General features: G+C 33.6%; 1 protein-coding gene across 5 annotated transcripts in view; it reads right to left on the bottom strand.

The window, feature by feature from the left end:
- Nucleotides 1–15,607, bottom strand: part of RAP1GDS1 (Rap1 GTPase-GDP dissociation stimulator 1) — a 150,514-nt gene that overhangs the window by 97,681 nt on the left and 37,226 nt on the right. For all 5 annotated transcript variants that reach the window (XM_081303970.1, XM_081303969.1, XM_081303968.1 and 2 more), the window contains exon 3: nucleotides 456–578. In XM_081303970.1, coding sequence (XP_081160096.1) covers nucleotides 456–578 — 123 coding nt within the window. The remainder of the gene's footprint in view (nucleotides 1–455; nucleotides 579–15,607) is intronic.

The raw sequence follows: 15,607 nt of genomic DNA on the forward strand, positions 1-15,607 counted from the left end.
AAGTGCAGGAAACAGAACATACATTCCAACTGCATTATTGATGTCAAATGCCAATGTCAGAAGGATAGGCAAGACTGGGGAAGAAAAAAAAAAGCAAGCCAATCTGGCTATAACACAAATCAACAGAAAAGGTAACCTCTCCTACGACAATGAAGATGAATGACTTACTGACAAGCTCAAGAATCATATATGCAAAGTAATAAATTATGCAAATATAGGTAAGACTAGCAGTTCTTTCCCTTAGTTCTTCTCTGAAGGAATGAAACAGCAAATGAGAAATGTATGAATTAAATGACTAGAACTGTAGTCATTTCAAACAATTACATGAAAAAATGTCAAAGAAAGAAGAATAGAAAAAAATCTAATCTATAAAATTAAAACATATAAACATACTGACAAGTAAAGTGTAAAACTGAAGATGTTCCCAGCTGAAAAGTTCTTGAGGAAAACCTCACCATTTTTGGCTACTTCTGCTATGATGTTAGCTACTTTGGCTGTACAGGAAGACTGTGGAGTCAAAAGACTTGCAAACACTTGAAGTATTCCACTTCCTTGCATTTTTTCACTTGTTTCCATATCTGAAAGAAATAATACAAAGAAAATCATTAATACAAACACTGACAACTTAATCTATAATAAATTCTTTAAGAATCTTCCTATTCATAATATAGTTTCAACATATATTCAAATGTTTATTTATATAAATTATCTTCTATGCCATGAACTGCTTTGATCTTAAGTTTTAATCACACAAAACACTTTACAATATTTTGTCTATCTACAATCAGACTATTAAAAGAATTCTTTCTGAAAATATCATGTGCATAGAAAACTTACTTTTAATGTTGGTTTCAACCCTGTCTATTTAGAACAGGATGCTTTCTCCGTGTCTCTTTTGAATTTTTACAGCTATAACAGGATATTATTTTATATAAACTCTATGGTTCCTTATAATGATATTGCAACTTAAAAAATTGGAATTACAGGACTGGAGATGTAACTCAGTGAGAGAGCAATTGCTTAGCATGTGCAAGGCCCTAGGTTTAATCTTCAGCACTGCAATAAATTTTAAAAAGTTGGAAATAATAATGAACAAACTCCCTACTTCATATCATTTTATATAGAATGAATGAGTGATAGTGGACATAGTTCCATATGACTACTATGTTTTTTCATATAACTCATTCTAACCACCACTAATAAAGAAAGGAAATAGTAAACAGTAAAATCCATAACATTCAGAATTCTATTTGGTGATACAGAAAGTCAGGAGGTTTCCAACTTCTTTCCTTAAAAAGCCTATGAAACCAAGCTATTTCATGTATCTGTCTTTGAAAAAAGGGTCTATTAAAATAAAAGATAACAGGAATGATGATGGAAATAAAAGTTCAAGGAAATAAATTTACTCTTTATAAACAATATAGAGAAATGGTATGTGTTTAAAGATAATATTCATTAGAGCATTCAATTTAAATTTGTTTCATTAAAATAACTGTCTTCAGTTAAATACCAACAGGAAGTGTACCTTTAGATCTTTGGATATACATACAAATAATGGAAAACACTACAAAATTCTTGTAAAGTAAATGAAGGCTAATATGATTCAAAAGAGCAGGAAACCATTTTTAATAGGATAATTTGAGAAAGCCCATAAAAATATATTTTTATAGTAAGTGCCAACTTTTAGTACAGCATTTTTCAAACTGTGGATCCCGATTCATTAGTGAGCTCTGAAATTTTATTTGGTGAATGATTATCAGCAATTTCTTAAAAAGAGAGAATTAATACCACCAGCAACAAAAAAGTAGGAAAATAACTGCATACTGTAAGTTAAAACAATGAAATTTTGGGTTGTTATGTATACACACATGCAAATGTGACTGTATGTATGTGTGTGTGTATAAATATATATATATATATTTATACACACACATATAATATAAAATGTATTTCTAATTATGAGTTCTGAATAAAAAATTAAAAGCTGCTATCTCAAGCACTTCTCTAGTGCCTGAGATCTGTGTGAAAATAACATATCACTACCAGTATATGCTTTTATATCTTAGACTAATAAGTTTTTAAGTTACCACTTGAAAAATCTAACACCTAACATTCATTAATTAATTTTTTTAAAGCAAGAAGTCAAAAATAACTGAACTCAACTTGCCATGTTTAAAAAATCCTTCCTTTTCTGACCACTACTACCAGAGAATGTATCACCTGCAACACTGGGTCAAGCTGCCCCAGGGGTCTAGCTCCACCATCTGCTGATGCTGGGATGGCTGCAAGAGTCTGGCATAAGGCATGAATCATGATTAGATGTGGAGCTGAGGCATTTGTGCGAGTGAAGGCAAGCTAATTGCACCCATGCATTTCTCATTTTAACTGAAAGAATGGCTAAATATCAGAGCTGAATGTCAGGGGCAAGGGGAAAATAATGCAGACACTTGCCCTCTGGTAAGACTTTCCACAAATTACAATCAAAGCAATTGGGAGAACAGCTATGCTAAAATAGAAATCAAAAATTTGAAAATAGTATTACCTGCCAGCATATGAATTTCTGTAAAGGTTTACAATCTAAGCATCAGGAATTACCCTTTTCTCTTTGCTGTAAAAACATAAAAAGCAAAATACTACTCTATCACTAAAACATCACTGTTCAATAAATAACTAAAAAGTTTTAACCTTATTTTAGAATACTTTCTGCACTGACATTTTACTGTATCTCAAACTGTATATTTACATTCAAACTCATAGATGTTCTCAGATATTTGTGAGCACCCTTGAAATGATTATAAAAGGCACTGAGGTTGATATTTGCAGGTCCCAATGAACAACTACCTGTTAAAACAAAATAAAAATTTTAACAAGGCACTGTGATCAAGTGTTCTTTTAAAGAAGGGCAGATTTTTCATTATCTTTAGCCAGATTACTATTGGCATTTTTAACTACACTCCTTTGACATGTTTCTAAGAATCAATTCAATATCTTTCTCCTCCTTCATACTTAGGTGCAGTCATAAAAAATGTCTGAGTATGTCTACAAATTACAAGCACCTAGGAGCACCCTTTGAATTATGCAGGACCCATATATGAAGGGCAATTACTATTCTAATAGCAGACATGTAGAAGCTATTGTAGGAGTCATGCCCAGTAGCCCTTGCAGTCCTCGCAAGCTCTACCTCCACACCCTACCTGGCCTCCTGAAGACAAGAGGCAGCCCAGTTATGACACTTAAAACTGGATGTTTAAGCCAGAAAACCTGAAGAAGCCAGTTTACACTGCTGAATGGAGAAAAGTTAAAGCACAATGCTTACAACTCCTCAAGGACAATAACCGGGCAGGACAAAGGATAGAGAAGGTGGAATAGGCAGGAACTATGTAATTTAAGATTATGGTTTGAGAAAAGGTAAAGTTCCCAATAATGCTAACCAAGTAAATACATTAAACTACTTATCTTCAGTTAAATACCAACAGGAAGTTTTCAAGTAAGCTACCACAATAAGCTGAAATTATTACATTATCATATAATCTTCATGAACACAAACTAATAAATAGCATTTGATAACTAAATAACAACTCCACATTAGAAAAACAAAAATATTGACTGCTACTACTATGACTCTATTTGGTTAAAAACATATTTGAATTAGATTGGTAATATAGCTTTAACATAATAAAAGATATTTTAAGTTTTGCTTAGTTTTGAGAATAATATTTTGATATTACATGTCCTATGGATCTTTAAGGCAGACTTTGTGGAGAAGACATATTTTCAGTGAGGACTCAGGTTTGGAATTGACTAAAAGGACCAGTAATATGACTCAAAGGACCATGGATATCCTGGTTTCTGAGGAAATCTACATTAAGCAAGGGGGAGATTTTAAAAATAGGGGTAACAAAGAAATCTGGCTCTATGCCTGGGCATTCTGATTCAAATCCAAGACTTCATTTACTACCAAGTCCCAAATCCTCTCTTATCAAATAGAAAACAAAATATTTGCACTGGGAGATATTATAAATATCTCACATTTAACATCCCAAATCCAATTTACTTTTTGCTTTAAATTCATTCTGATTTTCATCTCAGTAAATAGAAGGGAATCTAAGCCAGAAACCTTAGATCAATTATAAATTTCTCTTTTAGTAAATGGCTTCCTACCACCCACATTTAATAAGAACATAGGTTCCAAAGATTTCCATCTCACTACTATCTTTTGTACCTATTGTTTCCTTTCTACATTCCTGTCATTTCAAGTTCTCAGTTCTGACCTTATTCAATCCAACAGCTTTAAAAATCTCCCTAACTCCATTTTGGCTTCTTCCACCCAATCTGTCATCTATAATAATACAGAATAAACTTCTGGAAATGCAAATTTTGCCACTTCCCTAAATCTTAACAATCCTCCACAACTTTTAGATAAACATTCAAAGGCATTCATATTTTCCGATTGTATCTCCTATCTCCAACCACACTAAATGACTGAAGAGTAACCCAAACCAATCCTTCTATTTCATAACTCCTTTCAGCAAGTGATGTTCCCTCTCTAAAATGCTATTCCCGTGCCAGGAATGGTGGTGCCTTGCTACAATCCCTTGGGAGGCTGAGGCAGGAGGATCACAGGTTTAAAACCAGCCTTAGCCACTTGGTGAGGCCTTATGCAACTTAATGAGATCCTGTCTCAAAATAAATAAGTAAGTAAATAAGTAAGTAAGTAAAAATAAATAAATACACAAGGGATGTGGCTCAGTGGTTAAGTGCCCTTGGGTTCAATTCCTGGTATCAAAAATAATACTAGTAATACATAAAATAAAATGCAAGCCCCACTCACCCTACCATTTTAGATAATTCTTACTCAGACTTACATTGCCCTCATTCAAAGTTACCTGTCAAAAGCTATTCATTCTTATGGGCCCAGCTTTATCTCTTTGTTTTGGTTTTTTTTTCCTTCTTTTTTTTTTTTTAAAGAGAGAGTGAGAGAGGAGAGAGAGAGAAAGAGAGAGAGAGAGAGAGAATTTTTAATATTTATTTTTTAGTTCTCGGCGGACACAACATCTTTGTTTGTATGTGGTGCTGAGGATCGAACCCGGGCCACACGCATGCTAGGCGAGCGCGCTACCGCTTGAGCCACATCCCCAGCCCATCTCTTTGCTTTTAAAACAGTCATGTGAGATAGGCATAAATTGTCATGTTTTTTATATTAAATAAGTAAGACCATATGGTACAATTATATTGGAAAAAACAAGAAACTAGTATTTCTGATTCCTAGCTGGTACTCTGTCCACCCCAACTGTCATCTGGAATATACATATTGTTGACAATACCTTGACTAGACTTGCCAAATTATGAAAAATATTTCTTTCTTAACATATTTTACAGGAATAGAAACTAAAGTAAGATAACTGAATAAGAAAGGAATGTATAGTATTTTGGAACAGCTAAACTAAGGCTGTGATAAGAAAAGAAAGGTAACTAGTCTATAAAGAATAAAGTGGGTTTAAAACACATAAGAGGAATATGCTGACTATAAGTAAACTCATGGACCAACAAATGAGAAATTAAAGTTTTCAAAAGAAAATGGAAGCACATGAAGTGTGTGGGGGTGTATGTGTGAATAAAATGACATTTCTCTCATGACGAAAACCTTTTTTTCCCCAGAGAGATCTTAACCACACAAAAGGAACAGAGATGCAAGAAAAGAAAAGAATGTATGCAGTGGTGAAAAGAAGGAACGGAACACACCCCATTTATACAATGACTCATCATCAGAAATAGGTCTTACTAAAAGATTAAGTTGTGAGACTCATATTGTAAAATTACAATAAATGATTTTGATAATCTTACAGTCATTTAAATTCCAGGGATAATGTAAGTTGTGGGAGTAGAAGTTGTTTAGAAATCATCAACAAAACAAGCAGGAAGACGTGCTAGTTTGACTTTTTCTTTAAAATTACCACTAACTAGGTCATAAAGCAGTTGCTAAAAAACTAAAAATTGTACTATTAAAAAATAAAAGAGATTTACTGAGAAAGTAAACACCAAAAGGACTGTGTTAATGACTAAGGTAGAAGCAGAGAATGCAACTAGAATTATTTACCTAGAAGATGAAAATCATTACTGAAGATTCATTTCCTGTGGAAGTGTGGACTTTCACTTTTCAGACCAAGAGAATGGGTGTGTAACAAAACACAGTGAACAAATATTTTCAATTAAGGATCCATTTCCATTCTATTGTCAAATACCCTGGAGGAATATATCAAGTAAATAAAGCTGAACAGATCTGGCATCTGCAGAATTTTATGAAGTCCTTAATTTCCTAATGTTTACTGTGAGCCTATGGGATTACATACCGCTTTTCAAATAAACCATTTCTTAATGAGACATCTAAAAGAATGAGTGATTTGAGGGATTCCTTTAATGCTAACTATAAATTATACTAACTACAAGTCAATGTGAAATAAATTTTACTCTACTTTTCCAAGAAAACAAAACAAACAAGAAGGGACACAGAAAAGTAAAAAAAAAAAAAAAAAGTTAAGAAGTCACTTAAAATTGACATTATAAGTAACCTCAGTGTAAGGAAAAAAAAACACCTGAATGGATCATTATGTCATCTTAAAATGTACCTGAGAGATGTTCAATAGATAACTACCACTGTTGTCTAGCCATCTAAAAAGCACATTATATAATCATTTTCAATATTTGAAAAGAATATTTAATATCATGACTGATCAAAAATATGCTGTTTTTAAAAAAGAAAGTTATTTATAAGGTATGATTCAAATTTTGAAAAAATAAAAAAAATATTTTCTATATTTCCTAAATTCTATATAATATAGTCATCCACATATTTTATAAACAAAAAATATTTTAAACTTTGTGTATTAAGACATACTGCAAGTAACAAAGTACTGTATAATACATCAATGAGGAATTTACTAGCTCACAGATCACACAGTCTAGAAGATTCCTGAGGTGAAAGTCATCTCACTCAAATCCCATGAGCTTCCCCAAAGGAAGAGAGCTGTGAAACAGAAAAGGGGAGAAAAGGGTTGGGATAGGGAGAGGGAAAGAATCTCAAGTGACAGTAAAGAAAAAGAGAAATGTAGAACTATAGGACATAAAAGAGGTAAAGAAGAGATATAGTGATTTATTTTTACTTTATCAAAGGTAAAGGGAAAACAAACCCAAATCAAATCATGTTGGCTTAAGTAGAACTGAAATGTTTTTAAAGCTTTATGGAAATAAATTATAATTTCAACTAAAATTGTAGAGAGAATAAAAATTCAGTTAGCAAAATGAAGCTCAAGGAAAGGGCTAAGAATAAAAGGAAAAAAGAAAGAAAAGAAAGCAAAAATGAAGGTATCGTTGGCCAAGCATGAATTTGATGTTAATTTCCAAAGGTTAAATAAATTTTCAGAACAGATGACCCAAGGCTGACATAATAAACAATCAATAATTTTATGTAACCTTTTGGTAGAGGATTTTAAGTTTTTAGGGAGAATGGCTAAGACATAGGCTGTGACAGCAGAGTCTTTGACTATAGGATATTTTGAATAAATTTAGTATTTTTAAAAGTGCATGTTTGAAAAAAGGAAGAAGAATGAAGTCTTATTCTGAGAAGTAAATGGAAGGAATATCAAATCTCAAGAAAATTAACATATAAGACTATCATATGAAATTGTGACAGTCGCTGATAAGTCAGTATGAGAGCTTAACGGAGGATAATCGATTATTAAAAGAGTATTGCTGATAAATATTGAATAATAAAATATTTGTCACAGAAAAAGACATGAAGAATATGGCTAAAGAGAGCTGGGGTTGTGGCTCAGTGGTGGAGCACTTGCCTCACATGTATGAGGCACTGGGTTCAATCCTCAAAACCACATAAAAACAAATAAAGGTACTGTGTCCATCTACAACTAAAAATACTTTAAAAATAACACTATGGCTAAAGAACAAGTTGGGAAAATGCCAACAAGTCTATGTAAAATATATTAGCACTATAACTGCACTGAGTCATTCTGAAAAGAGAATGAAATTAAGTAAATTTTTCTTTTTCAGTGCTGGGAATTGAACACAGGGCCTTGAGGATGGTAGGTAAGAACCCTACCACTGAGATGCAGCCCCAGTACATCAGATGCTTTTTTCAAGTATCTCTTCTCAATAGTTTGGCTACAACAACAAAATCCATCAACGTTAACTGAAAACAAAAACATACTTTAGGTCACCATATCTACCAAGGAAAGAGAATAAATGCATTTATCAGGTTTAAATATCCCTTCAAACCTAGTTTTGAAAACATTTTATTGTTCCCTCTTGGACTCCTTAAGGACTATAAGCGGAATCCAAATACTCCTCAAACTCTCCCTCCTCCCTTTCACTTTAGAGCTCTCTCTGGAAATTTCCTTTGAAGTATTCCCAAGCAGATTCCTTAACTACGGTTTACTCAACTTCCTAGCTCAAAAGAATTTGAGATAGTTGTCTTCTGGCTTCATTAAAAAACAATTTTCTCTCTTTTCAGCTACTACCATCTGTTAAGGTTATACTATTCTCGTTATTAGTATTCTAACCATCAGGTTCACTATAGTTTACTTTCAGTTTTCTCCCCGCTCCTCCAATTTTTGCAACCATCTCAAACTCTAAGATGGTTAATAACTTTGCCTCACTTTCCCTGACTTTAACAAATGACCCAATTCCCATTGCTCTTTAACAATCCACAGCAGAATCATACTCAGGGTCTCATGATCATGTAGAACTGCTCCATGCTTGAAAGCTTAAATTTGGAAATCAATTTCTGATACCATGTCTTTTATTTCCTTGTTAATTTTTTAACCTTATTTCTGTAATTCTAGTATTAACTAAATTCCCTAAAAACCCACATCACCTTACTTCTAAATCTTCTGATACTAAATGATTCTAGCTATGTACTATTTCATGTTCCCCAATTTAAAAATAGTTGTCATATTATTAAATATGTAAACTGGTATCACTACAAATCCAAATTTTATAATCTTATTTGACTTTCAACATTGTTCAATAATCATTTTATTCTGTAGTCATTTCCCTTCATATTTCCTAAGCCAGTAAATCAAAACAGTTAGTATCTCCCCATCACTGTCAAAGATAATCTTTCTTGGTAATTCAGAGTGTAAATATTTTGTTCCTTCACACCTCAACCAGTCTATGATATTAACTGATATCAGCCTATGATCCTTAACTCTTGTCTCAGAAAAACATGTCCTCCTCTTCATGGATATTCTCCAGTCTATCTTTCAGACAACCACCACAATTTTCAGTGTTTTTCACTTGCTTTTCTATGATATTAGGATAGCATAAAATGTCCTTTCATAATTTGATCTCTAATGCTTTCAAGTTTTCATCTCTTGACCCGCTCCTGTTAGCAACATCAAAGTTTTGAGTTACTTACTGAAAAACGTTTTTTTCCTACCTCAGGAATTTTCCACACAAGTCCTCACATTTATGTAGCTCAAGTACACTGTACTTTCAAAATTCAGCACTCCTTGTTCAGGCTTATCCAAATACACACCACAATGTAACTGTCTCCCAATTGTCAGAACATACTTAGTAGTGAAGGACCCAGGAGTGGATGAGATCACCCAAGGAAAGTGTGTTTTTACTGAGTCCCTATAGAAACTGTAAGATAGAGGATGCAAATCATCTTCAGTAAACTATCTATTAAGAAAAAGAGTGAGATTAATAAATTATCACAATTAAATGTCATTGATACAGTTGTATAAACATGGAAATGCTCACAAATAAGGTAACACGAGCTGAGCTTTTAAGGACAATAAAATATACTCTCAGCAAAAAAGGAAAAAGATACATTTCACAAAGAAGGAATATGTGAAAACATTAAAGAAATACCAGCTGAAGCTAGAGGCCTTAAATTTGTAATAGCAACATTCTATATAACAGGGCAATTCTGGGGAGGTGGGCAGCAGCCAAATGCTAAGAAGCTGTAAACTGTCTCAGATTTGAAGAAAATCCAGGTAGAAGGAGAAAGAAAAGAGTACGCTATAAAATACATATCTAGTGATTAAGACTCAGAAGACAGGTCATTCTCTGTGGTATTCTGAATCTTATAACCATGAATGGATCCAGTTCTCTATTGCTACAACACTTTGTAATTGGCTCTGTTATACAACATATTATACAGTATTAAAACTTACCTATTATTTATCTATGTAAACCACTAAACTCTCTAGGGCAATTCAACTAATGCGCAGTGGTACCCAATTAATGGTAGGCGAAGAGTGCATCTCTGCCCTTTCAAAATTTATAACTGAAGAAATGAAAAAGGCATACACAAACAATAAATATATATTGATATAAGCTAAAATAGAAGAATATACAAACTGCTATGGGAATATTAAAGATAAAGAAACTGAATTATATTTATTGATGTTGTTGTAGCTGTAATTGCTTTTAAAATAAAAGAGGATCAAGGTTATAAAAAGACTGCCTTATATTTTAGGAATTCTCTTATCAAAAATTTTGAAGTCAAGAATATATTTTTGTAGAATTACAATCACGAGTTCATGCAAGGACTAAACTTTTCACTTTGCATTAAGCTAATCAGGTTTTAGATTATATTTTTTAAAAGCAAACATATGCAAAAAATGTTCTTTAAGCCTTCAAAAATCATTGTAGAAAATTACCTTGCCTTTATATTATCACTCCCACATGCACATCAGAAAGAAAAGATGATCAATCCATAACTAAGTTATTATGAGCCAAATGAAAACATTCTGTTTGCTCCTTTAGTACAATAAAAAGATATGTAACACTTAACTAGGGGAAGAGAAAATTATAAGGATCTAAAATGAAAATTTGCCTCACAGAACACTGTGTGCTAAAATCCTGGACTTTGAATTCATATGCCCCTATCAAAAAAAAATTTAAAAAGATTCTGACTTTTGTAGCCTCATTTTGGCATTTATTAGAATAAATATTAAAAAGTAGGTCATGAAAAAAATCTCAATAAAACCAATTATAGACTTTTGTGCAGAAAATTCTAATTCCAATGCCCTTTTCAGTAGCAGTTATCCCAACATCTAACTACTGTACCATACCATTCATTTTGATATTTCAATAGAAATGTATATTCTATTTGCCATAGTCAAATCTGTGTCAATTTGGCTGGGCTGTGGTATCCAGGTATTTGGTCAAACATTTGTTCTGGATGTTTCTATGACAGTGTTTTTGGATGAGATTCACATTGCAGTCAGTGTTTTGTCGTTGTTGTTTTTTATTTTATTTTATTTTTGTTTCTGTAGTTGTAGATGGACAGCATGCCTTTATTTTATTTTTATGTGGTGCTAAAGATTAAACCCAGCGTCTCACACATGCTAGGCAAGCCCTCTGCCACTGAGCTACAACCCCAGCCCTCAGTCAGTACATTTTGAGTAAAGCAGATTTGCCCTCTACAGGTGAGTGGGCTTCATCCAATCAGCTAAAGACCTAGTAGAACAAAAGACTGGCAAGTTAAGAGGGATCTCTTGAACTGCAACATTGCTTCCTCCCTGAGTCTCCAACCTGTTGGTCCACTCTGCAGATCTGGGCTTCCAGGCCCCATAATTGCATGAGCCAGATCCTTAAAATATTTATTACATACATCCTATTGGTTCTGCTTCTCTTGTGAACCTGACCAATACACCATGGTTCTTCCTACAGGGGAGAATCATCTTAGCCCTTCCAGAAGATAATATTCCAGTAAGAACACAAACATGCCACAAAGATTTTAGGAAAGCATACTATCATCCTTTGCTCTACCATCTTATAACAGCACTCAAATGTCTCTTTGTCATGATATGAGGGTCAATGAAGGAAATAAGGGAGCCATAATTCCAGTAAGAATTTTCAGGAATGTGGCAAAGTGTTACTAGAAGTTTTGATATAATAAATCCATGAGAATAATAAAAACAAAAAAATTTTCAAGACAGATAAATAATGGGAAACTTACGCCACAAGTGACCATAACTGAAATAGCATGGTGATAGCACAATAAATAACAGATTAATGGGACAGAATAAAACCCAGATACTGATGCAATTATATGAAACTATGTGGTCAGTACAGGCTAAAAGGAGCCTCACTAACTAACAAAGAATACATTTTAAAACACACGATACTGGGGCTGGGGTTATGGCTCAGCGGTAGAGCGCTTGCTTAGCATGTGTGAGGCCCTGGGTTCGATCCTCAACACCACATAAAATAAAATAAATGTATTAAAAAAAACCACATGATATTAAGAAAATTGAATGTCTAGGGGAAAAAAAATAGATCCTTACCTCATACCATATCAAAATAAACTTTGAACATAAGTAAATAAATAACAAGAACATGTATATTTTATAAGGAAGCTTCCATTAAGAAAATTTACTCAATAAATTTTATTATTTCCCCAAATAGCTCATTTATAAATTCCAAAATCTACTTAATGATAAAACTTTGTTTTACAATGACAAAAGGGTACTTAGGAAATCTGAAACTTAAAAGGTAAAGAGGAAGGTATTAGACTATGTAAGAAAAGTATTCTGGAGAAAATACAACTCATTTGGACTTTCAAGTACAATACTAAGTAAAAAGTAGCCTAATACTACTCTTACCTTCAGGTTCAAACACCAATAATAATTAGAGAAATGTAAATTAAAACTACACTGAGATTGCATCTCACTCCAGTCAGAATGGCAATTATCAAGAATACAAGCAAAAACAAATGTTGGCAACAATGTGGGGAAAAAAGTATACTCATACATTGCTGGTGGGACTGCAAACTGGTACAACTACTCTGGAAAGCACTATGGACATTCCTCAGAAAACTTGGAATGGAACCACCATTTGCCCCAGCTATCCCACTCCTTGGCATATACCCAGAGGACTTAAAATCAGCATACTATAGTGTACAGCCACATCAATTGTTCACAGCAGTTCAATTCACAATAGCTGAGCTATGGAACCAACCTAGGTGCCCTTCAACAGATGAATGGATAAAGAAAATATGGTTTATATACACAATGAAATATTACTCAGTCATAAAGAAGAATGAAATTATGGCACTTGCTGGTAAATGGATGGAAATGGAGACTATCATGCTAGGTGAAATAAGCCAATTCCAAAAAATCAAAGGCCGAATGTTCTCTCTAGTGTGGATGCTGACTCACAATGGGGGGTGGGGGTTCACTGGATTGGACAGGGTGGAGTGGGGGGAAGGGAGGGAGGATGAGAACAGGCAGGACACTAGAATGTATCGGACATAATTTTCCTTTGTTCATATATGAATACATGACCAGTGTAGCTCCACATCATGTACAACCCAAAAATGGGAAGTCATATTTCATATATGCATGATATATCAAAATACACTCTACTGTCATGTGTAACTAAAAAGAACAAATAAAAAGGAGTAAAAGAAAACAACAAAGAATTACAGTAAAGACACTGAAAACTGTTCAACTTAATCTACATATTACTTCACTATCTTAAAGCATTAAATTATAAGTTTCTGTTGAGAAATTTATTATTCAAATATTAACTCATTCCTCATTCATTATACCCAAAGGTCAATTTACATATTTCATATTCTTTAACACATTCCAATACATACTGGGTGCTGTAATTTGAATACAGTGTTTCATGATTTAAGTGTACCCCCCAAAGGTTCATGTGTTCAAATATAGTCCCCATGATAAGGTATTAAGAAAGAGGAAACTTAATCCACCTATAGTGTGTAGAATTAAGGCCTTTGGGAAGTAATTAGAACTGAATAAAGTTATTAAGGTGGAGCCCCAATAGTTGAATCCTAGTGGCTTTATAAAGAAGAGAGACATGAAAAGAGACACATAAACATATGCATGCTCCCTGACTCTTGGCCATGTGATACCAAACCACCTTAGGACTCTGTCACCAAAGCTATCCCCAGATGCAGCCTCTTGGCCTTGGTCCTCTGTAACAGCCAAAATAAACCTGTTTCATAAGGTAGCCTGCCTCAGGTATTTTATTAATGAAAAATGAACTAACACATTATACCCTACCCAAAATCCAAGTGCTGAAACTTAATCCCCCAAATGATAGTTTAAAGAGATAGGGATTTGGGGGAAGTGAGTAGATTCATGCCATTATAAAAGAGACTTCTTTGTTTCTGTCTCTGTATTTTTCTGTTCTACCTCCCATCATGTGAGGATACCACAATCCGGGACCATCAATGAAACATGGTACCTCACCAGACTTTATACCTGATAATGCCTTGATCCTAGACTTCTCAGCCTCCAGAATAAGGAGTAAATTTCTATTATTTATAAATTACTTAATCTGTAGTATTCTGCTATAGTAGAATGAATTGGGTTAGTATTTATATTAGTTTTCCCTTACCAAGAGGGGATATGTTCTAACATCCCTAGTGGATGCGTAAATTATGGATACTAGCAATCCCAACATATATGCACATATGGCCCCCCAAAACATAGGTACCTAGGATGAAGTTTAAGCTATAAATTTGGTACAGTAAGAGACTGACAATAAAATAATAAAATACAATAATTATAACAATATGCTATAATAAATTATGTAAATGTGGTCTGTCTCTCAAAACATCTTATTGTTTTAGACTAACTCTTCTTCTTGTGATGAAGTGACATGATATGTGGTATATAGTTAGATGAGTTTCAGCTCATGTTTTCCACTTATAAAACTAATGCCTTTTCCATCTTAATTAAGCACTTATGCACAGTGGCCAAAACTTAGTGTGTCCAGTACAACAGCAAAACTAGCATGAATTTCTTTTTCCATCTGCACAACTTTATGGACAGATTTGTTCTTACCATGAACACTAGCAATCTCAGCATGTTTTTTTTTTTCCTTGAGAATTTTTGCCTTTTCACTTAAATGAAGCATTTGTACCTTCTACTTTGTATATTCAAATTGCCAAAATCAGTAGTTTTGCACTTTTGGGCCATTAAGTAAAATAAGGGTTATGTGAACAATAAGTACTGCAGTGCCACAACAGTCAATGTGATAGACAGTTGATCTGATAACAGAGACAGCTATCAGGTGGCTATCAGGTGGGTACATGTACATCATAGATATGCTGGACAAAGGAATGACTCCATCTGCGGCAGGATGCTGTAAGACATCATGCTTTTCTAAGTGAAAAATAAGTGAAACTTATTTCTGGAATTTTTCATTTAAGATATTTGTATTGCAGTTAACCACTGTTAAAGATGGGAGGGGGACTGCTGTACTTAGAGAAGTCAGTTAACTTCAATCAGTAAATCAATATGTAGCCACACTTTTATTATAATTAAGATGCACCAATGAAAAAATACATATGTAAATAAAAGGAAGATCAGATATGAAGAGAAAGGGACATAGAGAGAGGAAGATAGGGAGGAGAAGAGGAGCTATTAGGAAATGAAATCAGAGTAAACCATGTTATGTGCCCCTATGAATGTCACATGAACCCCACTATTACATATAATTATAATACATTAATAAAAACATTAAAAATAAAAGGAGAGGGCTGGGGTTGTGGCTCAGTGGTAGAGCTTTTGGCTTGCACATGTGAAATACTGGGTTCTATCCTCAG

This window comes from Spermophilus citellus (genome assembly GCF_964194105.1).
Source record: "Spermophilus citellus genome assembly, chromosome: 8".
Taxonomy (NCBI): domain Eukaryota; kingdom Metazoa; phylum Chordata; class Mammalia; order Rodentia; family Sciuridae; genus Spermophilus; species Spermophilus citellus.